The sequence below is a fragment of the Rhipicephalus microplus genome, chromosome 5, assembly GCF_043290135.1.
Source record: "Rhipicephalus microplus isolate Deutch F79 chromosome 5, USDA_Rmic, whole genome shotgun sequence".
Classification (NCBI taxonomy): domain Eukaryota; kingdom Metazoa; phylum Arthropoda; class Arachnida; order Ixodida; family Ixodidae; genus Rhipicephalus; species Rhipicephalus microplus.
This window is the reverse complement of record NC_134704.1, coordinates 5,508,219-5,533,336: the sequence shown is the minus strand read 5'-3', so window position 1 is coordinate 5,533,336 and position 25,118 is coordinate 5,508,219. Positions and strand designations below refer to the sequence as shown.

The window sequence follows — 25,118 nt, the reverse complement described above, 5'->3', positions numbered from 1 at the left end:
GAGTTTATGTATATTTGTGTGTTGATTTCAAGTACGTATTTTTTTCCTAGTACTACAGTATGTATTTTTTAAATTCCAGGGGCCATTTTGGGAGCCATTGTTTGTCTAAACTGAGAGAGTTCCAAAGTAAATAAGCTCATGAGAATGATCTGGAATCAGTAGAGAGTGCACGAAAAACAAGACTGGATGTTCTAAGCCCATTTGAACAGCAGTTGTAGTATGTTAAATATTTGCGACTGATATCCTAGCTTGACATATGGTCATTGGTGAATGTTCAACTCTGTTCAAATGGGAATAGAACGTCAACATCAATTGTTAATTTTTTGCATTCTGTACTCACTTTAGGTCGTTCTAGTGAGCTTAATTTGTAGCTCTCTCGGTTCAGGTGAACTATAGCTCCCAAAAAGCACATGAAATGTTTGGTACTGTATATACTCGAATCTAAGACGGTGTTTTTTTTTTTTTTAATGATGTGCGAAAGTTGGGGACTAGGCTTAGATTCGAGTACCACGATTTGGCCGCTGGTGCCACCTGCCTAAAGGCCCGGCCGCGCTAGCGGCATTACGGCCCTCGATGCGCTGATCTCAAGGTACCGGTTTTGCATGCTGGAGGCTCATTTTCATGACGTTCTACGGTAGCTGCACAGTGACATGGCCGCTCCGGCCTGTTCAGCGGCAGAATAGTGGTCCCTATTGCTTTTGTGAGTTCCATTGTCCCGAAATCACGCAGTCCCACAATGCACGCTGCGAGGGAGCATGGGTCGTCGAGCCGGCGAGATTTCACATTGGAAAAGTCATGAAAAATTGGGAAGACCTGGATCGTGTCACGTGATTACCACCGATGAATGGATGTATTGACATGGCTGTACCCTTTAGACCGGGCGGCGGCTAACACCACCTAGCTGTAATACTCAGTGAAGAAAAACTAAACTTTTTTTTATGTGGGGCTTAGAACGTCTGCCCTGCGTTAAAAAAGAATAGAAATATTGTAGTGAAGAAGGTGAGTGCTACTCGGATAGGCAGAGGGTATTACTCAGTCTGTGAAGAGGACGACGTTTGGTTGGCTGGGTACACAGGCTGGTTCCGCCATTACCACTTGACTTGTCGTGACTGCTCTCCTGTTTTATAAAAGAGTGCCGAAAAAGAGTGTCTAGCCATCATATGGGCCATAGGAAAGTTTCAACCCTATCATTACGGGCCCCCATTCAGCGTGGTTACAGATCATCATGCATTATGTTGGCTCTCCTCGTTAAAAGATCCCACCGGCCGGCTCGCCCGTTGGGCGCTTCGGCTACAAGAGTACGACATTCACGTCGGTTACCGATCTGGGCGAAAACATTTCGACGCAGACTCTTTGTCCCGATCACCTCTACGATGTAGTGCAGTCTTCGCCTGCCCCCGATATATCTGCACTTAGTGTCGGCGACATGCTACAGGAGCAACGAAAAGATCTTTGCATCGCTTCACTTATCAACTTGTTGAGTCGAACTCCCTCGCAGAATATACCTAGAGGTACGTGCCGTCAAACACAGCACTTCGTTATCAGAGATGGTTTGCTATACAGACGGAATTATCTCTCTGAAGGATGCCAATGGCTCCTAGTTACTCCCAGACGTCTCCGCTCAGACATATACGCCTCCTTTCACGCCGACCCACAATGCGCCCATGCTGGAGTGTTAAAAACCGACACCCGCCTGTCCCACCGCTTCTACTGGCGTGGAATTATCGCTTCATTCGTCGCTACGTACGTTCCTGTCTCGCTTGTCAATGCCGGAAGAATCCCACTCCAAGTTCTCCAGCTCCACTACAACCCTTACCTTGTCCTGCCTGACCGTTTGACCGTGTTGTTATCAATCTGTATGGACCTCATCCGATTACACCGGCTGGAAATCGCTGGGTAATCGTCGCTATCGATCGCCCTATGCTCTACGCAGAAACATCACCACTCTCTCCTGCGTCAGCGAGTGACGTCAGTCGTTCCATATTGCATCAGATCATTTTACGTCATGGTGCACCACGTGAACTCCTGAGTGACCGAGGGCGTGTGTTTTTGTTGGACGTCATTGAATTGCTTCTCAAGGAATGCCAAGTCATTCATTGCATCATCACCGCATATCATCTTCAAACTAATGGCATCACAGAACAATTCAACCATAAATTAGGAGCTTTGCTGTCAATCTACGTCGCAACCGACCATTCCAACTGGGACAGTATTCTCCCTTTTGTAACATACACGCATAATACTGCTGTCCAGACAACCACTGGTTTCTCTCCCTACTTCCTCCTTTATTGTCGCGAGCCCTCTTGCACGCTAGACACCATCCTTCCTTGCCGCCCGGATGTTGCTGAGTCGACGACGATGTCACAAGCTGCTAAATATGCGAAAAAGTGTCGTCGGCTTGCCCGCTTCTTAACAAGTGCTGAACAGCAACGCCAGAAACACCACCACGATAGCCCGACGCCTCCGGCTTCTTATGCATCAGATGACCTTGTCTGGCTTCGCACCCCTTCAACCAGCCCTGGTCTCTCAACGAAACTGATGTGCAAGTATAACGGCCCTTACTGTCTAGTTAAACAAACTTCACCCGTCAATTACATCGTGGAGCCGCTTGAGCAACCCCATGATTAACGACGCCGTGGACGTGAGACCGTCCACATAGACCGCCTAAAACCGTATTACGATCCCTCTATTGTCTCCTGCCCATGAGTCGCCAGGATGGCTCTTTGCCGGAGGGGAGGAAAATGTAGTGAAGAAGATGAGTGCTACTCGGATAGGCAGGGGGTATAACTCGGTCTGTGAAGAGGACAACGTTTGGTTGGCTGGGTACACAGGCTGGTTCCGCCATTACCACTTGACTTGTCATGACCGCTCTCCTGTTTTATAAAAGAGTGCCACTCTAAAACGCCTCATTTTAATACCTAATTTGCTAACTGGAGTTTAAAATGAAATGATTTCCCAGCCATTACCAGTTTCTGAAAAATTAAAAAAAATTAAAATTCAACCCGGCTGTGGCCACCTTGGCCACCTATCAGCTATCGCGTGGCGGATGGCTCAGAGAGGAGGCGCGGAGTTGGTCAATGGTCATTTTTCTGAAAGCGATCATGCAGTGTAGTTCTGCCTCTTGCTCTTGAAAGGCCTGTGTCAATTGTGCTTCAGATTTGATGGCACCAACCAAGCGGTGCCACTACAGCGTGGCATTTAAGTGAAAGGTCGTGTTACATGCGGAAAAGACATCGAACCTATGAGCGCAGCAAGACTTCGGCGTGCACGAAAAGATTGTGCAACGATGGCGAAAACATCGTGCGGAACTCTTCGATTGTCCAGCAACCCGCATGGCGTTCACTGGACCAAAACCGGCCGACACCATGCGGTGGAAGATGTTGTTGCCAATTTTGTTTGAGAACAGAGGGAAGCAGGAGTGCCCGTGACGACTGAAATCATTCAGGCGAAGACCAGAGAAGTCACCATCGTGAAGGGTGTCTCCCGAGCCTGTTTTAAAGCCAGCAGAGGCAGGACAACACGCTTCATGAAATGGTTTGGATTCAGCCTGCGGCCACAAACCTTCGTTTGTCGAAAGCTCGGCCTACATTTGAGAAAAGTTTTTTTTTTCTGACCTTGCCAATTTCGGGGGTCGGCCTAGATTCGTGTATATACGGTATTTTAAAGAATACTGTTAAAATAATTGCATATTTAAAATGTGGGCACAGATATCAGAACCCAAGAGCAAATACTTATGCATCGGATGACCTTGTCTGGCTTGAACTTGAACTCTGCAGCTCAGAGGCTTCAAGCAGAACTTTCGCTGGTCAACTTGAACTTGCCAGCACGAGTGTGGCTCCCTCTGCACTCGGACAAGTTTCCCCACCTGGTGGTGAGAATACCCCCGCAGGCGGCTGCTGTGCTCAACTCAAAGGACAAGGTGGGTTACTTGCATAAGGCCTCATGGAGCAGTGGAAATGTTTGTTTAACAAACAAGAAAGTGAATAGCCTGTAATGAATCTTTGCATATAATGAGCCTATCTTCATTATAATGAAGTGTACGTCATAAGGGACAATGCAGCTGGCTACCACAAAACATTTAGCAGATCATAACATTTGTTCTGTTGTTTCCATTTTTAAAGCACTGCACACAGTTCTCATTCGAGGTCATCGTATTACTTTGCAATTCTCTTGGTTCAGAAAAAAAAAATATTGATCCCTGAAAGGCATATGAAATATCTTGCATTTTAAGAAACTACACTGGAAAAGTAGGTATAGAAATATACTGGAAATATACACACAGCTTTCATAAAATCCAATCGCAGAATAAAAAAAATTTTTAAAGGCCCGTGCCACCATGATGTGTCAATGTAACCAAAGCGTGATGCATGCACGTGTTACTAGTTGATTTCTTATTGCAGCATACCTGGCTTTTGTTTTTTAACATGACAACAGGCACCGTACCTCATTTATGTGGAAGTAGTGGCTGTTGATGACATTCAGACATCTCCTGTTCCTGCGAAGATCCTCAATCCTCTCCGGTTGACACGGTCGGAAGAGAACCTTCCCGACTACTTTGGCGTGCAGCCAGCCTCGATATTCTCTATGTGTGGCATGGACGACGATGCCGAGTGCTGGACGCAGGAGGACGATGAGATCTCTATGCAGGTAATGCTGCTTTAAAATTGCACAACGGGAAAGATGTACCTATCAGTTCATGTAACAGTGAAAGGAACTCAATCGTGCCAGCCTTGGCAACAAATATTCTTGAGTACATGAAAAGACACCAAAGGATATACTTTATTTACTCGCGTAATGAACGCACTCGCATAATAAACACACCCGCAACTTCAGTCATCAAAATTTCTGAATTTTTTTGTTTCTGCGCAATAAAAGCACCCCCTACATTCATTCGCTGCAGTCCCGCTAACCGACACCTGGCACCTCCTCACCCGTTGACTTCTTTCTTTTTTATTACTTTGCCGACCCCCTCAACCACCTCAGCTCGCTCCCTCCCCCCTTTGCCCGTTGCCACGTGCCTAGTCCTTTTCTTTCTATCTGTAAGCCACAGCAGGGTTCACGAACCACCGAAACCTGAGTGTAGAGACATTGCAGCTGATAAGCACACAGGGAGCGAAGGTCACCAAACTGCCTGCCCCAGCCGATGTCCCTCGCCTCCTGCGGACGTCCCCCTTTTTTTTTATATCCTCCTTTCTTTTTTCTTTCCCTCTAACTGTCCCTTCATTCCCTGTTCCTCGTGAGTGCTGTCCTCACTTAGAGACAGTTGTCATGCACTCCACACCCCTTTTATCTTTCCACCCTTTTCTAAAGAATCACCCCCCCCCCCCCCCCAACACACACACACACACAAAAGGGCCAACCACGTGCACGCGATCTTCGAGCGAGGACAGCAGGATTTGCTGTCGCGAGGAATCATTCGTCCCTATTAAGTGGCAGGTCTCTGGAAAATCATAAAAAATTGCTTATCATGCAGAAAAAGTCATGATGATTTCCGCAACATGGTAGCACCCCCCGATTTTTGCTTCCCTTGTTATCTGCTTCTAGAGGAACTTCTCATGCAGAATCGATGCGGCCGCCGTATTGATAGTTTGTTTTGATGCTTCGGAGGTAGCTTGCTGCAATGTTGGTTGCTTGCTACCACGACCTCGTTGTGCTTGCTACAATGTTAACGGCGGCGTCATGGTCATCATGCGAGGTTGCCGCGAAGTTGGCAAAATGCACTGTAGTGTCGTAGCCCATGCTTTGGAGTGCCCCTCGAGATCACAGCAGATACCGCTGTTTGGGAGAAACAGAGGTTAAACGGTTGCGAGAATATATAGCCGCAAAACGTTTTTATAGCCGCAAAACGTGTGCTGACGGCCTGGGGACAGCTTGCAGAAGATAGCGCCATCAACCACAGAAGATGAGAAAAGTGCAGCAAAAAAGCTGTTGCCAAACAGTGTACACATATGTAAATTGCAAAAAACTAAGCGATTTAGCTTTTTTTCTTTTGCATTACCACATTTCTCACTCCTTCCAAAAAAAGTTTTCATAAAATCTACCCCGCGTAATAAGTGCACCCCCAACTTTACTTCGATATTTCGAGAAAAAAGTGTGTTCATTACCCGAGTAACTACGATACGTGTCAAGGTATCGGAGTACAATTTAACCCACTTATAACAGTACTCAAGTGCCACAAAATTTTTACCGTTATAATTGATAACTGCTATAAATCACACAAATAGAACCAAATGAGAAGGATGGCAGGCTGTTGTGAGAGAACTCATTGTATAGGATATGCCAACAGACATCAGTGACAAGGATGACAAAGCTGCTCATCTCTTGGACATGTTTGAAAGTTCAGATGCATTCACGGGACTGCCAAAAGCCCCATAGATCTAGTGTATGATAACATTGGAACTTTCAGGAGCTGAAACTCTTCCAAGTTCCAACCTTTTATTCAAATTTCTTATTTAAGCAGAGGCCACTGCCAATATCGTGCCGTGGCAGATCTCAAAAGTCAGCTTTGCCGCAGTTTCACAATGCTGTGTGATGAAATACAGTCGAACACGGACATATCGAACTCAAAGGGGATTAAGAATTCGTTCGATATATGAAAAATTTGATATAAAAAAAATAGAGGCACCAAGAAATTACCTGTAGCGGATCATCCCCTACAATATGTGCCTTCAAAATTGACAGCTGATTCTGCACACACGCCGCAACAGAATGATTTATTTGCGTGAAAAAATTCGCTTATTTTGGGCTGCTTCTTCGTTTCTGAAATTAAGTTGAAGACGCTAGTCTCGATCTTATCAAGGCTCTCCAGGTGCAACAGTTCGGTTCCCACCATGTCGCCGATACAACGGCAAATGACGCAAAACGCTGCTGCTACTTTAGCCGCGAAGTACGCATGTGTAGCCAGCGCCTCGTTCGGACGATCTTTCTCATCACTTGAGCTGTCGGCCTGGGCATCCTGGGTCTCTGCGACCGCAGCTCGTATGTCCTCGTCAGCGAGGCTCGCAACAGCCTGGGCATTGCAGTCCGCTTCCATGAAATCGCCCGCAGGCACTTCATGTAGAACTGCTGCCAGGAAGCGGGACAACTCGCGAAATGCGTCTTCTATGCGCTTGTCGTCGTCTTCACCGGTTTGCGCAAGTTACGTCGTCTTAAAGCCTGCATTGTGAAAACAGTTGACCACTGTGTCCGTCTTCACATCTCACCAGCTGTTGAAAATCTCCGCGGGAGAAAATTTCGTCGAGATTTCCGGCCACTCCTTGGTCATCCAAAGCTGGATGTCCTGGCTGCTGACAGCTTCGCTTTCGCCAGAATTAGTTTTGCCAATGATGCTGTAGCGGTGCTTAAATCGGTGAAGCCACCCGGTATTGTTGGTGCAGTTGTTTCACCGAGTGCTGCGGCAAACCATTTGGCCTTGGCGATCAGGATCGGGCCATCCAGCGGAATGTTCTTTGCGCGCACTTCTAAAAACCAGGAATAGAGTGCCTTTCCTAAATTCTCGTGGGCAGAAGCACACACATGACAGGCTTTCGACGTTCGCTGCTCCACTGCCTTTGCCTTGATATTTTTCTTGTTTTTAAACAAGGTCCCGAAGTCGTCTGCGACGGTCGAACATTTCTCGCCCGCCTCAACACGCAGAATAGCCTTCAACTTCGTCTCAAAGTCAAGGGTCTTGCGCTTCTTGATGCTGGCCATAGCTACATGAGAAGTTGACAATTCAAGTAGTCCGCAGCGGCTTTGTACACTGCGCAAGCAAAAGAGAAATGCTGCTCATGAGATGGTACGTCGGCGACGTGACAACAGAAGCAAAGTGCTCGCGAGGCGATGGCCACCTGCAAGGGCAACAGTAAAAGTCGCGAGCTGTGGTTGGCTGATCAAACCTCTCAAAACAGCAACAAAAAATAAAAGAAAAGGCAAAAGGAGGAGGACGTCGGCTCCTTCGTTCCTGCTCTCTGAGCTGAAGGGTACGCAGAAAAAGCATGAGAGAGAGAAACGAAAAAAAAAAAGCCATTCCACAAGCTAAAAATTGTGCAGTCCTAGCCCTCTTGCCCTTAACTTTTTTTTTTGAGCGTTTCGGGTTTTCACGGAGGTGTGGTGCCGCGCGGAGGTCGTTGGGTGTGCGAGTGCCAAAGTGCGCCTTTCAACTCGCGCGCGGAGCCACGCTGCCGTGGAGATGGCAAGGCATGGTGAGTGCCGAAGCGCACCTTTTAGCTTGGCGGCGTTTGATATATCCGAAGGTGGGTGAAAATACCGTTCCATACAAATGTGCGAATTTTTATACTTTTACAAAGGAAATTCAAGGGAATAACATAAGCGTTTGGTATACCCGAAAATTCGATATATGTGGATTCGATATAGCCATGTTCGGCTGTATACCCAAACTTCGAAGGGGCGCTGAGGTACATTGTGGTTGTTGGTGCGGGTTCAGCAGTCTGAATTTCTCATTTTCTTTTAGTTTTTTCAAGGATTTTGAATTCCATTACTTTTCGACAGAGACACCCAACAGCCAGAATTCTTCATTGTGATGCGGCATGCTAGCATTGCTGTAAACTGGTTATTTCACCATCAAAAGCGTACAAAAGTTGACTGTGCTGTAGCTTCTATTCTAAACCTGTATCATTAGAAGTTACTTCCACTGTATATGCAATTAAGACTGCCAGAGGAATCATTACGCCCTCTCTTCTTCAAGTGGTGTCATGTACAACATTTCATATAAGATGCTGACAGAGCTAAGCCATGGCCACACTTGAGGGCTTGGTGTGACCAAGTGTGTTGGCCCTTTTTGCAGTTTCTGCGGAAAGCACAAGAGCGAGACACACTGTCGGTGCTGTCCTTGGACAGCGGGACAAGTGGCGACAGCAAGGAACCCCTGTTTGTGGTGGCCAGTGATGTGCGCCGGCGGCTCTCGGAGAACTCACACGTGCCCAAGAATACGGTCAAGGTGAGCCTGTGTCATTGCCACTGTCCGGGCCTAGTTTATTGCTCTCTCCAGGAAGATTTGCTTCACGCTGTTGTGCGTGCTACAGTAAAAGCCTGCTTATTCGAATGGCTTGCAACTGGAAAAAAACGTCTGAAATAATTGAATGCCAAGTTATTATAAGTATCAAGAATAGGAACGTTTCATTAAATGAATGGGCTATGATTTTCTTTGAGTCAGGCATCTGAGACACCTAAGCTTGTTCATATACAGTCACGCTCAATATAACGAGCCTGCATACAACAGATATTTAGATATATCCAACTACTATTCAGCCTAAGCATGGTCTGTGTATTAAATTAATGGAGCAAAGTTCACTCTTAACGGACTATCGGCCACAGTGGACCAAATGAGCGGCATTTTTTCCCGAAATCAGGCGTATGAAATGTACTTTTACCATGTTGATGGGAGAGGACAACGGGCTTGACTATGCTGCGCTTAAATATAATTTTAAGTTGCGGCTGGCAACATTGGTAGCAACCGGCCTTGTCAAGCCAGTATGACAGCATGTTGGTTGTGCCGATATGATTTAACTGTTGCAGCTAGAGTGACCTAAATAGGGGAAGTGTCCAAAGCGCCGTGTGAATTACATGGGAGGAGTGAGGGCTTTTGCGGTGAACTCCCGCACTGGAAGTCTTGTCGAAGCAGCAAGTGTCTGCTACGCACCCGATATTTTTTGCCGCTATTAGTCAACATTGGAGTAATATGTACAAGATTTAAGGCTGCATCACTGCAACACAATGCAGTCGAACCTTGTTATAATGAACTCCGGAAAATTTGCAAAATAGTTCGCTACAGCCTGAATTTGCTATACAAAACTGCACCAAAAAATCTCCAAACCCTGGTGTGAATAGGTCGGCAGCATGACAGGAATCGACAAGACACTTACTTGAACAAAAATACATTTATTGAGGCGAAAAGAACCTGTGCAACGTGACTTGTTTTTTTTTTTTTTTTGTGGTTTATGGCGTGTCATATAATGCCTTGCTATGCCATGTCGAGGCATTCCACGAACTTGAGCCCGGTGCGTTCTCTCGCACTGCAATAGCGCCATGCCTGAGCCAAACCAGCCAAAGCCTCGCTAGAAGTTGGCAGTGGAATGTTTTCGGAGACTGCATCTTCCGCTGCTTGAATCTCGGTTCGCTGGCGTGTCACCTCGGCAGCGAATTCCATGTCAGTCAGTTCGGCAACCGCTTCTGACGCGTCGTCATCGCCAACGAAGTCCTCCAGTTTGAACGTGTCCGACGCATCGCCCACAAACCGCGAAAAATCACTCCACATTTCGTCGAGCTCGACAACCTCTTCAGAGCCTTCAACATCATCAGTAGGCTCTTCAACTGCCTTAGCGCAAACGGTGAAGCCAGCATGCCGAAAGTAGTTCGCGATCGTCTCTTTCTTCACGCTTTCCCAAGCGGCCTTCAACATCTGTATGAGACCCAACAAGTCAATTTTCAAGTCTTCGTTCATTCGAATACGAATGAGCAGCCGCTCGAAATCGCTTTGAAGGCGTGGATGATCCCCTGGTCTAGAGGCTGGAGCTTGGAGGTGGTGTTGGGCGAAGAAACTTGAGCTCAACATTGCTCAATGGAACATCTGCGGAGTGTGCCGAGCAGTTATCGACGAGGAGACACACTTTCCTGCCTTCATCCCCAAGCTGCGTATCCCTCTCCTTCAACCACTTCCCAAACAACTGTCGTGTCATCCATGACTTTCGATTGGAAGCATAGGTGACTGGTAGGTCGCGGCAGCGTCTCATACAGTTCGGTGTCTTGAACTTGCCGATCACAAAGGGGCGAAGTTTTGTCAAACCATCCGTGTTCGCAGCAAGTAGGATCGTGATCCGGGCCTTGTTTTGCTTGCTACCATGACATTTCTGCTTGTGGGTGTCCAAAGTTTGGCGCGGCAGCATCTGCCAGAAGAGGCCCGTTTCGTCTGCGTTAAAAATATCTATTGGATGATATCTGGCACGAATTTGAGGCCACTCTTCTTTCATCCACTTCTCCATCGCTCCGGCGTTCGTTGACTCGCTTTCGCCCATAACAGATTTTTCGACGATGTCGTACCTGTTCCTAAATCGTTGCAGCCAACCCGCACTGGCACTAAAATCTTTGGCATCGAGTATGAAAGCGAAGTGTCTTGCCTTTTGCTGCAGCATTGGCCCCGACACAGGAATAATCCTAGCCCTTAAGTCGACGAACCATTTATGAAGAGATTCTTCGACGTGTTCGAAGGCAGCGAGTCGAATTCGCTGTGCGTTGGCATGTTTTCCGCCGTCTTGCTCAACAATTTTCTTTTTCTGCTTCAGCACCGTGCTTAATGTGCTGCGAGGTATTTTGGTAGCATCAGCAACGACCGACTTCCTTTCACCTCTTTCAACACGCCGAATAATTTCCAATTTCTTCGCATAAGTCAAGGCAGTCTGTTTCTTTCGGTTTTGTGCCATGGCGACGGTGTACGACACCGCCTAGCACTACAAAAACGTGCAAACGAATAAAATGCCACACACACCCAACAACAAAGCAACCATTAGTCCGGAATGGCGGGGTGCAAACTGGCGCGTCCACGCCATAGTCCACGCCGTCGATCGTCAAGGCCGCTCTCTTCTACCGGCGCGTCAGGCGCATGAGACTTTAGTAAACGGCCGTATCCTTAGAGAAAGAAGCTAGCCGATCTCGGAAGCCATAAAAAAAAAAAATCGTTGTTGGCCGTCTGCGCCGCTACAGCGCGTAAGGCGCTACAGGTGCATCGAATGTAAATGCGGGACTGCCCGACTGCCGCTGTGCTGTGGAGAAGCCGAAAGTGCACTCCCGAAGCGGTCCGGGGATTTCGGTATATCCATTGCGCGCATGAGTTCGTTCATTATAAAAATGCCAAAATACATGTAATTTTTTATACTTTCTGTCGGTAGTTTGACATAGCCAATAATTTGTTATATCCATGTTCGTTATATCGAGGTTCGACTGTTTTGCAGTGACTCACCGCACTGATAGCACGTTCTGTGAAGTGGGGATCTTGTTGTTTCTTTTCAGCTGTTTTGTGATGGCAATCGTTTGAGGAATGCATTCTGCACTCACACACCGAGAGCGAAAGTGCTTAATCTAGTATCGTGCGGAATAATGAATGTAAACGTGCTGCCAAAGAGAATAAACTGGAGATGACAAAGGTAACCAGGAGAACATTGCAGATATATGCACATAGTAAATGTCTATCTCATGGTGATGCATTTGCAATCTTCACATCTTTCTTTCGCGCATTCGATTCACTTTACAGGGCTTTGCTGTTTCAAGCCTTTTCATGCGGAACGGTGTGTGTTTGTTGGCGTGGCCGAGATACCAAGTGTAAAAAGTAACTTGCATACCGTAATTACTCGAATCTAACGCGCACCTTTTTTCCGGTTAAGCGAGTTCAAAAATCGCATGCGCGTTAGAATCGAGTACGAACAAAAAATTACGGTCAATCTATTGCCATCGCAAATCCAAAATGGCCGCCCCCTACGTGCGTCGGCATGGTGCGTCGGCTATTTCTGTCTATGTGTTTACCATGTGCGGCACTTCGTACGTGTGCTGAGGAGTTCGTCATCTAGTAGTGCATTAGCATCGACGACGTGAAAGGGCCGACTCCAAAAACTCAAGTGCACCACGATGCCGCTTTTAAAAGAAAAGTCATCGCGTGTGCAGAAACGGACGGAAGTCGGGCCGCATCGTGGTCGTTCCCGAAACGTGCGTGCGGGACCGGCGGAAACAAAAGCAGAAGATTGTCGACAGCAAAGCTTCACGCAAAGGCTTCAGTGAACTACAGCAGGGTCGGTTTCCGCAAATTAAAGAGCTGCTCCGCGAGTATGTGCTTGAGGAGCGAGCGGCACAGCGGCCCGTGACGACAGAACTGCTCCAAGTGCGGGCTATGCAATTAGTCTTAGAAAAAAGTCTAATGCGGAGCCAGTTTAAAGCGAGCAGGTGCTGGCTAATTAACTATATGAAGAGGAAAGGCTCTTCCCTTCGAAGGGGAACATGCATATGCGAAAACTTTTGCGGAGAAGTACGATGAAAAGCTTTACAGTTTTCAAAGGTTCGTCCTAAACTTGCGGCGCAACAACGGCTACCTGCTTGGGCAAATCTGGAATGCCGATCAGACGCCTCTTTACTTCGACATGCCTGGCACCACAACTGTCGAGAAGAAGGGGGCGAAGCAAGTTCGCGTGCTGACATCGGTCCACGGTAAAACTACAGTGACGGCAATGCTCTGTTACACGTCAGATGGGCACAAGCTTCGCCCGTACCTCATATTTAGATGGAAGACAATCCCGAAAGGAATCGTTTTTTCGAGTGATGTGATCGTGCGGGCCAGCGAAAAAAAATGGGTGCGCGTTGCAATCGAAATCGATGTCTTACGTTTTTTTTTTTTTTCGCGGTGGAAATCGGGTGCGCGTTACAATCGAGGGCGCGGTAGAATCGAGTAAATACGGTAACTCTCACGTGTCGTTCACTTGGTAACGTCATGGCATCACTATCTCGACATGCTTGTGATTTGCGCAATGACTAATGGTAAGAATACGGCTATATAGCGGGCGAACCCACTTTTGTCGGCCAGAAATCTGACAATGCCTGGTCTACAAAACTTGCTGTTGGACTAGTTGGTTAAAGTCATTCTGTAAAAAAATAAGTGCCACTTTGTACTTTCACACACTCCATACATTCTTTGTACTTTCACACACTCCATACATTCACTCACTCACTAATCTGTGTGTCGTGTGTGTTTCTTGGGTAGATGAGTGAGTGAATGCGTGAGTGTTTGGGGGAGTACAAAGTTGTGCTAATTTTCTTACACTATGATGTGTGGTCTGATGATTTGTTTCCATCAAGGAACGCAAGCATGAGAATCAGCAATGTCGATCTCAAGACTTACCTGTATGTTTTAATGAACTTACATAGCTAAAAATACAAGGGAAAAAAAACTTGCAAGCTCTCGTATGCATTTGCCTAAGACGAATCTTTTCCCGCCCCCCTCCGGAAGAACCTAATATGGTTTCGCGCTGGCCGAAGATATTGCAAGGTTTATGCATGTCACCTGGTTTTACATAGCCTTTGTGATTGGCCCACTAATCACAGATTATGTGAGGTGATGTCGTTATCACATGACGTGATAATTTCTTGCATCACTCGTCTTGACGACACGGGTTGCCGGCAGTTAATTTTCCTGTTTGATGGAGCATCTAAGGCTTCTGCTTTTCGGGCACCATCGTGCACACCTCACTTTATGTTATGAGCGATTTCCCCAAAACAAACATGATTTTCAGCTCACAGGAGCTGATTACACAAGAAACTTGCTTTACCTATCAGACAATCTCTATATATTTGTTCAGGCTGTGTCAATGTGAATATTTTGAGCCTGGCAACATGAAAGCGTAGTATACGCTACATTGAGCTCATAAGAAAAAGCAGGGATTTGCAGCCGGGTGCCCTGTTGACGCGCACTCGGTTGCCGTGGGAACAATGGCATTTCATGCAACTACTCGCCTATTTTTTTTTCTTTTAATGTCTTCAAACTGTGCAAAAGGTAACCATGGAGAACCTTGAAAATGTCTCAAGTTAAGAATGAGTTGTGTGAAACTTTTCATTTTGTGTGGCTTGACGCAGGTAATGCACACATCTGAAAATGTAGAGGTCGCTCCGCTGCGGTGGTCTAGTGACTAAGGTACTCGGCTGCTGACCCCCAGGTCGTGGGATCGAATCCCGGCTGCGGCGGCTGCATTTTTGATGGAGGTGGAAATCTTGTAGGCCCGTGTGCTCAGATTTGGGTGCACGTTAAAGAACCCCAGGTGGTCGAAATTTCCGGAGCCCTCTACTACGGCGTCTCTCATAATCATACGGTGGTTTTGGGACGTTAAACCCCACATATTAAAAATGTGAAAATGTTGAGGTTCAGCGATCGCTGTATAAAGAAACAAACGCGATACATGATTGACCACAGCTGGCTTTCAAACAACTAGTCTCAATATTTCTATATACCTGTCGATAATATATATGTGTGTTTGTTGTCACATGTTGCATTTTTTATGTGTAGGTACATAAGTAATGTATATATTTGAACAATTTTGTAAAGCAGTTGAAAAATTACACTTTTTCATTTGTAAACTTCTTACCTTAATTTTGTTCAAGCAGCTACCCAACTTGCACAGCAAGGAAAATTGGCTATTTGGGCTAGTTGGTGTAATTGCATGTTAATAGGGGTTGCAGCACAAGCATGAAAGTACTGCAAGAAAAGTGTACGGAAGGCGAGGAATGGAAGGCAAAGAGGGACAACACGAGCGCAACATGTGCAGCAAGGATAGGGGTATTAATAACTTTAGTGTCATGATAGATGGATATTGGTACAGTAGCTTCTATGATGCGAAAAAAAGTACTGTGCAAGAAAAAAAAATCCCGCATGTTTGAGCCAGTCATTGATTAACCAGTATAAAGGAAGAACCTAATGCCTCTCACGGGCGGCTCATGCTTGTGCATGCACAGCAAAGACTTAGTTGTAGGGGTGTGCGAATATCAAAATTTTCTAATACGAATCGAATGCGAATACAAATCGAATATCAAATAATGAAGAGGTGCAATTTTTTCCACCAGTTGTCTTGTACTCAATCATATATTTATGTTGGAAACAGTACAATTGTTATTATATTCGGTTATTGCACACAAAAACAAAGTATGTCACCATCTATACTTGCCAGAAAGCATAAGAGCGTAATAGTTGAGGTTGTGACTGTAATGTCTTGGATTCGATACACATGTTGAACAAATTTTCTCTATCTTCTTTATCATAAAAAAAAACTTTTGTACCTGCTGTGATGACAAGTGAGCATAAGGCCACTGGTTTGATTGTTTAACAATTAACACCCGTGTACTTAAGGGGAGATGCGAGTCGAAAAACGAGTTCTTTTCAAAACTACTGATTTTTACTTTTGCCTGTTTTGATAAGATTAATACCTCTACTGTTATGAAAAAAAAAAAAAAACAGGTTGAGACTTAACCGGAAATGCTTTAAAATTGCATCTAAAGAGCAGAAGGTGCCTGTTAAAAGGTCAAAAGTGTGCAGTCTTCGAGCACCTTGCCGCCGGTAATGCGCCACCGCTCGCCATTGTTGATCGCATAAGCCGAAGAGTCGAGCCTCACTCTTCAAATAACAACAGTTTCTCTCGCTGATGCAGTGCTAGAAGTAATGGAAAGAAGCACGCTTCTGCGCGGTTTTCGAGCGCCGCGACTGGCTTATCACGTGGTACGGATCGGGGGACCGCCATTGGCTGCTGCGCGCCTGTATGTGCTGTGAAGCCTATTTGCGGGTTTCATGTCTTGTCGAGCAGGGCAGCTAAACAATGCTTTTCTCGTGTAATTATCTCCGTTATGAATGAAAAAAGCCATTGCTCGCAAGTGAAAACCGTTGTGCGGCGCGCTCTGTGGGAATAGGCTACGAGCAGCTAGTCCGATTTGCGGCAGTTGTTGGCTCGTAAATGCCAATGCATCGAAAGTCATTCACACCCGTCAACCGGAAAGTTCGTGAAGCGGCAATGGATGACAGCACCAATCTTGCGAGGTCGAAGGAGCTAGCAGTGAGGGAACTTAGCGGGAACGACATTGCCATTATGTACGACGGTATGTGGCACAAACATGGCCACAAAATGGCATGACACTGGACTTAGTTTGGATTTCGTAGTCCTTTCGAACTTCTTCCTAACTTGCAGTTGGCACATGGCTCTGCAAGATGGAGGGGAAGTTTGGCAAGTGTTTCATGGCCCTCTCTGTGAGCGAAATGTCTGTGAGGATACGGCTCGAAAAAGACGAGAGCGATAAACTTATGGTGCTGGCATATTTTAGTGGCAGTGGCCACAAGAAGGATTGTTCTTTTTGGTTGTCAACTTTCATCAGATATAATGATATCTTTCATAAATAAAAACTCAATTTTAACTTTAAAACAAAACACAAATTTTGTGATTTTTTCAATGTGCTCCTCTTTTTTCGGGCACTTCTAGTGATCGGATCTGCATGAAATTTTGCCCAATTTTTTCACAAAGTATGACAAATGCAATTATCTAGTTTAAATATCAATATTTTATTGTATAGCAAAAAATTGTATGTAAACCTTTACTAGGGTAGGTGAAATATGGACTTTTTATGTCTATTATTTTTCCCGCCTATTACATATTTTGTATGTGCTTCCTAATTAGTTATTTGCATTGTACACTTTATTTCAAACATTATGAACTATGAATGGTAAAAAATTACGGAAGTTCAGGGATGAAAAGAGGGGGGGGGGGGGGGGGCAAAGGGTTAAGGTTTTCACTTTGTCATTTTCCAGAGCTAAAAGTATGCAACTGTCAAGAAAACTAATTATATATTTGAAATAAGCATAAACAGCTCAAGTTTCATTACTCTAAGGTGAATATTAAAAAAAAAGTGTCTTCGAGTAGCATCTCCCCTTAAGTCTAAGCGATTATTAAGGCAGCTTAGGTGGACCCACACTATCAGTTTTCGCTCGAAAAACCCCAATTTTATAGTTTTTTATTTTTGCGCCTGTTCTCACCGGTCAAGCTATTAAAGAAAAAGGTGTACTTCGAGCGTTTTTCAACTACACTCTAAAAAAAAGTGAGTAAAAAGGGTGTCTTTTTGTCCCACAACAATAATTGTCATCTATATTGTGTTCTATCCTTGCGCTATCGCCCCGCACCCGGTACATTTCGGTCACGATCGACATGCCCGTTATCAGGGTTACATTGAATTCTCGATAGGAAAGTGGCCAGCGCCGAGTTTTCAAGAAAGGAAGCGCACGCATGCCTGATGTCGATTATTGTGTTGGGACAAAAATACACCCTTTTTACTCGATATTTTTTCAGAGCGTACACAGCAGTACTCGTTATCTTGCTTGCTTTTCATTGCCTATCTCGAGGACTACGGGCTCGCCATTTTCTAATCAAGGATGCTGTGATGCGCTGATAGTAGCACAATCGTTACCAAAGTGTACCGGGCATGCAGCAATAACGCAAGGTGAGCGCATGAAATAGATGAAAACCAATGTGTAATGGAAAGACGCCCCAAATACACCTTTCTGTCAACGGAGCCACTACTCCCGTTGGTGAAGGCACTATACCGTATCGCAACCTCCTTCAGTGCACTGGCTGCCGACAGCAGTAAACTGACGTTGGCAAAAGATAGAGATTGCAGCAATGGTACAACAAAGGGTTGATTGCTAGAGATGTCACCGCGCAATGCGCGTACGACAAATTTTCAAAAGCACTGTCGGGAACACAGCGGAACTACGCATTAATCCATCCTTCGCATTACAGGCACTGCCGTTAGCAACGAAGAACTATATGTGATGACGCTATTGTAGCGTTACTGAAAGTGCATGGCCTTTTCTTTGTTTGCTATTGGGCGGTAAAACACTTCAGCTCATTCGCATGACCATATCCGCTACCATGAAATCATTTCGGAACTATGAAGAGAGTATACATGCTGAAGTAGCGGCACAGCTGACGAACGACATGTGCACGTACGTACGTTTCTACAGTGATCCATTAGCGAAATCTGGCGTGGCTATACATTAAATGCGTTACCATCGTGCGTAAGCTGAGCGCGCCCCTACCTGGTTGCATGCAGTGCATCGCCTACTAAGCTCACTCTATCAGCACCACGCTCTGTAATGTATACGCCTGTTGCGAACGAAAAACTCGGAGTTTTTCGTTCAGAGGAAGCCAATGCACACCGGCCGTTACCTTCAATATGATTCATCTTATTCGACTTGCCACAAGGCCTCGGTTGTGACCACGGTACTCCAGAGAGCCAAGAAAATTTGCTCCAATGACATGGAGCGAAAAAAAGAAGAGGCCCGCGTAATTGCAGACCTCAGAAAAAATGAATGCCCAAAAAATTTCATACTAGCCGTCACACGCCGCGCAGAGCAACAGAAGATACGAAAATCCCAATCAGCATTGATTGGCAGCCTTCCGAAACGTGTACCCGTCCCATACGTCCTGGGAACCAGCGAGATGTTGGCGCGGGTCTTCAAAAAAGAAGGGGTTCGCATCACGGATGTACCTGTATGTACGCTGAGCCACCTCCTCCCCCGCCCGAAAGATCGGCCAACAGTGGACGGGACCTCGGTGTTTACAAAATCCCATGCGCCGAGCACCCGTCTTCGTATATCGACAAGTCAAAAAACCTACCGGAACGACTCAAACAACACGCCAACAACGTCTGGAAGCTCTACAAAAAGCGCAGCGCCGTGGCCGAGCATTCTGAGAGGTTTGAGCGCCAGATAATTTTCGACGCAATGACCGTCCTTGAAAGCGAGATTAACTGGTAGATAATGTTACTACTCGAGTCATGGCATATACAGCGAACGGCCCGAAACATCAACCGTTCTCTCGGAATCCTTACCCCGGTGTGTCACACGGACTACTTCTGCGGCAAAACGGGAGATGGGGGATCATTAACCTCCTCGCAAGTGCCTTGAAGATGCTGCTGCAACAAAGCCCCATCCGCCCTGAAAAAGGAACCAAGTCGGTTCTGAAACGTCGAATTTACGCATTTTCACGTACTTTTTGGTTGGAGTTCTAATCGTTTCCCATGATTTAGATTGATTGAGAAGTTTGTAGATTTGTCAGGATGACGTGCCGCCGCATTCATTTGTAGCCGTCAGCACGCTCCCGTGAATTTCTATGCAAGCACCACCTTACTTGCGCCAAAGTTGTAGTAATCACTGCATGATTTACTGAGGCCCTTATCGCAAATGTGCAAAATCGTGTTTTACAGTGACATATGCGAACGAGTATTCATAAATATTCGATGAATATAAGAATTAGTGCGAATATTTGAAAATTTCAAATCTGTGGTTATCGAATTGAATATGAATATTACAAATGTAATAATATCGAAAGCTTTCGAATATTCATCACTGTGAACTTTCTTCAATCAGCATTTGTGTTGTGTGGAGCTGTGTGCCGACAAGCTTCCTTCATTGGACGTGGGCTGAACAAAAGATGCTCTCTGCAGCGAGATCCCGAGGACCCGTCGGCCGCCGCTCTCAAGGAGCCCTGGGAGGAGAAGGTGCAGCGCGTTCGTGAATCCTCCCCGTACAGCCATCTGCCCGGCTGGCAGCTGAGGGCCGCCATTGTCAAGTGCGGGGATGACCTGCGGCAGGAGCTCATGGCTTATCAGCTGCTCAAGCTCCTTCAGGTACCAGGCTGTCTAATGTTGTGTTGTTGAACATTGCAATAGTGCATTTGAGACCAATACTAAAGAAAATGTCAATCACCAAGTTTGCCACCGAAAGGGCCTGACATCACTGCTCAGTTTGAATGGTCTGAAACTGAAGTTCTGTCGTTCGAGAGGGAGCACTGCAGTTTGTGGCTGTGCTGTGTCAGTTCATAACTGATTAATTTACATTTAGGGTGCTTCGTTTTGAGGTCTTCAGTTTCTTTAAGGCCAACTGCAATGAAATTGTGCACACCTCAAAAAGCTGATACATAAGCAGTGCTGCCTTCCAAATTTCATTTTCAAAATGCAAGTGGTTACCTAAGAAAAAAAAACACAACACAATTTTCGATACAGAAACATGAAAAAACAACGCCACTACAGCTGACCGGAAATGACGTAGGCAGCAGCTAGACAGACCGACCGATGCAGGCGAAGCGTCTGCTCTGCGCTCCGAAGTATGGGTTTCGCGGCTGCACCACATTGTTTTCTCTTTAAATGTTTATGAAAATTGAACAGTGTAAACTTGTACGGAAAAGGATACAAGATCATAAAAGCTTGTTAAAGCGCGAATTTAAATAATGGCTGTCCACTTCACGCCTACCGTTTTGCCCTGCTGTCTTGGTGAACTGACTGGTTCACAATGAATGATGCTGCTCGCTTATGTGCATCGGATGTCCTCGATGCGTTGATAACTATGGATGATAAGACAGGATTGTTTTCAATTCTGATGCTTGGTTTGACGTCCCTGCATTTCTTTAATACCTGTCTGAATGTGCCCAAAACATTTACATTAGACATAACGGAGCATAATCCGGTTTCGTATGTGTTAATGTGCTTAAATTGCTTTGAACCGAGCACGAAACATTTCTAACTTCGTTGCTTTGACTGCTCGCAACTAGAATCGAGCCGATCAGCTTTTGTAGCTTTGATCACTCAATCATAGATGGCACAGCTTGTCTAGCACTTTGCTGGGCGCCCCTGTGCTGGTTTTATTTTCGTAATGGCGTTACGCTATAATTTATTGAGCGAAACACGCTAATGCAATTGTGAAGAGGTTTATTGGTCGTTAACGGCAACGGCAAGACAGCGTGATGAACCGTCCAGCAGAGACCGGCAGAGCAGTGAACCGAAGTGCGAGCCAAGAGAGCCGGGCGTTGGCGATGCTGCTCACTGCAGGCACATCTTCTTCTTCACACAAGGAATTTACGCTATAATAAAGCTGTCAAATACGAATATATGTCGTCGCTGGCGCTTCTCTAAGCTCAGTGAAACTACTGCTGCGCCAATTGTGCCAAACTGTGCCAAAAGGCGTGCTCCTACATTAAGAAACGAAACTACTTGAGGTTCTCCTGTTGAAAATGAGAGAAACGACATCGCTGTGCACCTGCGTAAGATGCAATACGAGCGAAGCTAAGCCAAACTGGGCCAAATGTCACTGTTGGGACTATAGTGAACTATACCGTATGAACCGGAATATAAGTCGAGGCAAAGGCGACAATATTTTCAATAAAAAATGAGCTAAAGTCGCCCCAAAGTCCCCCCTCGTCTTATATAGCGGTGTCTAGCCGAAAGTGCGCCGCTGTTCGGCAACATGTAACTTGCATGTGCTTGAGAAGCAGGACGCGGCCATATCCGCATCCAAATCCAATCGCAGGCTCTATTGTTTTTTTTCTCAGTCTGTTTTCTTTGTGTTTGTGATTTGCTTCCGATCTGTTCTGAGTTTTCGCTCCGCTTGACATTGCGCTGCATTTTTAGTGTTGTTTTTTTTCGTTCACTGAATATGAGTAGCGGTGCGAGGAGGCAGTACTCAGCTGCGTTTAAACTAGATGTTGTTGAGTTCGCAGAAGCGAACAGGAATATGGCTGCTCAGCGCGGCTTTGGTGTATTCTAAAAAAGCGTGCGCTATTGGAGGGGCAGAAAGGGAAGCTGCAGATGTGCAATCCTCGAAAAATGTCGTTTCGTCAACGAAGTGCTGTTCGTGCGCGCTCGCTGGCTGTGACTGTGGATACCATTCGCAAGAAAGCCGTGGAAGTCTCTGGAGAGGCTGGGCTCATGGGAGAAGAGTTTCGGGCACCAAACTCTTCGGTGTGCAGATGCGACGCAAAGGATTTTCTCTCCGGCGCCGCACATCCATCTGTTAAAAGTTGCTGGAGGAGTTTGAGGACAAGCTCATAAACTTTCAGCACTGCATGAACCGGCTTCGGGAGCAGAACGACTACATGATGGGGCAGATTGGCAACGCCGATAAGACCCCTGTGTGGTTTGACATGCCTTGGTCGACCACGGTCACACAGCGCGGCGCCAAGGATGTGAAGCTGTTGTCCACTAGCAACGAGCGCTCGCGCTTCAATGTCATGCTTGCATGCACAGCAGATGGTAGAAAGCTTCCGCCCTTCATCATTTTCAAACGCAAGACAATGCCGAAGGAAGTGTTTCCGCGCGGTGTTGTCGTTCGCGTCAACAAAAAGGGATACATGGACGAGGCCATGATGCTCGAAGAGATACGAGTGGTGTGGAACCGTCGGCTAGGTGCACTGCTGCGTCTTTGCAGCATGCTGGTGTTGTATGCGTTTCGTGGCCACTTAACCGACGCAGTCAAACGCGCACTCGGTGACGGGAAAACGGACCTTGCCGTGATACCAGGTGGTATGACGTCTACCCTCCAGCCACTTGACATTGTGCTAAACAAGCCGTTCAAGGACCAAGTGCGGCTGGAATGCGAAGAGTGGATGCCAAGAGGCCGCCTACAGAGGCCTCCACTTGCGACGGTTTGTGGCTGCGTGCTTTCTGCCTGGCGTTCCTTGTCCGATTCTATGGTGGAAACTGCTTTCAAGAAATGTTGCATCAGCAACTCGCTGGATGGCACTGAAGACGACGCATTGTGGGAGGCGGCCAGCGACTAACTCTCGTCTTCAGAAGACAGTGGTGCTTTGTGGGACGAATAGAAGCAGTTGCAATGGTGGTTGAGGGGAGCTCCGACAATCGGGGGTGCCGTGCGCCCAATTTGCAAATAAATGTGGTTCGGCAGTTTTGTGTTGTTTTCCTTTTTTTTTTCTTTTTTGGTAACCTGAATTTTGGGGGTCGACCTATATTATCTCGACCTATAGTCCGGTTTCTACGGGACTATAGTGAACTATAGTTGGGACGCAGCGAATGCCCGATTTTTCAGACTTTCCTAGGACATCGTCGGAAAAAAGATTGATGACTTTTTCTTCCGCTCAAATAATAAAAAAAATGGCAGTGGCTTAGCTCAGCTATGCCAGGATATGCGTAGCGTTAGCAAAGGTTCAGCTGATTATTCTTAGCTTTCCAGATATCATGCTTACAGCTGTTCTAATGTTCAGCTGTTCTAACACAAGGTATACTTATTATGTGGCACATGTATATTTTGCCGGGCAAATACTTCGGTATCCAATGAGTTAAGCTTCTCCGCTCTACTGCACCGTTGAGCAGCATTTGCACTCTCCTTCTCTATGGCTATACCACAGTGGCAAATGCCAGTCAGAGGCGCTATCAAGGGGCTCCAGCGCAGTGTCAGATGGCGACTGCACAGGGAAGACGCGCGTGTGGGCGTCCATATGTCTACCAAGGTTATGACGGCACTCCTCTAGAAAGCGCACACTGGCGGTGGTGAGTCGCGTGCGGCCGCGGCCGAGTGCGAGGGAGGTGCCGGCTCCGGTGCGTGACACCACTGATCGTCTGCGCAGCGCATCGAATTGCGCGCACACCGGCGGCGAGCCGCGCGCAGCGGAGTATCATTGCGCATGCGCAGACCAGTGCCACACGAAATTGGCTCAGCGAGGCCAGTGTAGCTAACGCTACAAAATCACCACAGCCCCGTCTGAAATAGCTTCAATGCCTCCTAGAGTACAGTTATTAGGCATTTCAGTGCACGCCCAGGCTGTCGTAATAACATTCAAGGCCTGCCGACGTCTATTTTCAAGTATGCGCCGCGTTATGAGCACCGTAGGTGCCAGCAAAGTGGAGAATGAGTTGAGGATTTATTGCATGGAGCGTGTGGAAATGATGGCGCAGAGCATAAAGGATGTGGCAGAATAGAGGAATACTTGTGCAGGCTTCCGCGATGCGTGTGTGTACTTAGAAGATGCACCACAGTACAAAAATCTCCGGCGACATGTAGCGCTTGCTGCCACACGAGGCCGATCATTCCTAGTTGTGTGCAGCACATCGCCTACACAAGTGACACCGTTCCTGTTGAGGCGCTTTTATACGCACGTATTTGTCATAAAAAAGTGTTCTGGATGCCCACTCTTTTGATCGCACACGGCAATGGCGAGCTGCTTTCGTTCGTGATGGTGCAATTAGCCGATTCGCACTGAAAGGCAGCGTGGACGGCAAGTTTACTGTACGCCGATAACTGCACCACAAACAGTTAGCTGAACATACTTATTATAAAGCGACTAAGTCTTACTGGCGTGCTTGCCGCATTACCGCCATCACGCCTCCGAGCATTTCCGCTACATATCCGTTAGACATCACCTCACTGCGCAGTGATACCGGCCCCTTCGAATTTTTTATCTGCTTCATTCCCTTACCATTTATGCATGCGGCAAAGCCAACTTTCGGACATAACTATGATGTCAAACGACTCTTAAAAGCATTTGTTTAAGCCTGCGAGGTCATAGACTATGCAAATGTAGGGACTTTAAGGGGGGACGCGGCTTTGTTATCGCTGTAGTGTACACGTATCCCGAAGGAGTACGGCCACCAGCGTGGGTCCGGTCTTAGCGAGCCGCACGGCACGCGTTAACCGTCGCCGTGGCGGGAAACACGATACTGCTCAACGTCGCAACACTTTATTGTGGCAACACCAAACGCAGTACAGCCCGTTGCAAAAAAGGCGCGGCGGGAAAGCAAGTAGGCTTATCCACGCCACGGGCACAAAG

General features: G+C 46.6%; 1 protein-coding gene across 4 annotated transcripts in view; it reads left to right on the top strand.

Moving 5' to 3' along the window:
• The window catches only part of fwd (phosphatidylinositol 4-kinase beta fwd), a 123,384-nt gene that overhangs the window by 79,049 nt on the left and 19,217 nt on the right, over positions 1-25,118 (top strand). For all 4 annotated transcript variants that reach the window (XM_037426319.2, XM_075894734.1, XM_037426318.2 and 1 more), the window contains 4 exons: positions 3,777-3,919; positions 4,435-4,647; positions 8,786-8,938; positions 20,008-20,190. In XM_037426319.2, coding sequence (XP_037282216.1) covers positions 3,777-3,919; positions 4,435-4,647; positions 8,786-8,938; positions 20,008-20,190 — 692 coding nt within the window. The remainder of the gene's footprint in view (positions 1-3,776; positions 3,920-4,434; positions 4,648-8,785; positions 8,939-20,007; positions 20,191-25,118) is intronic.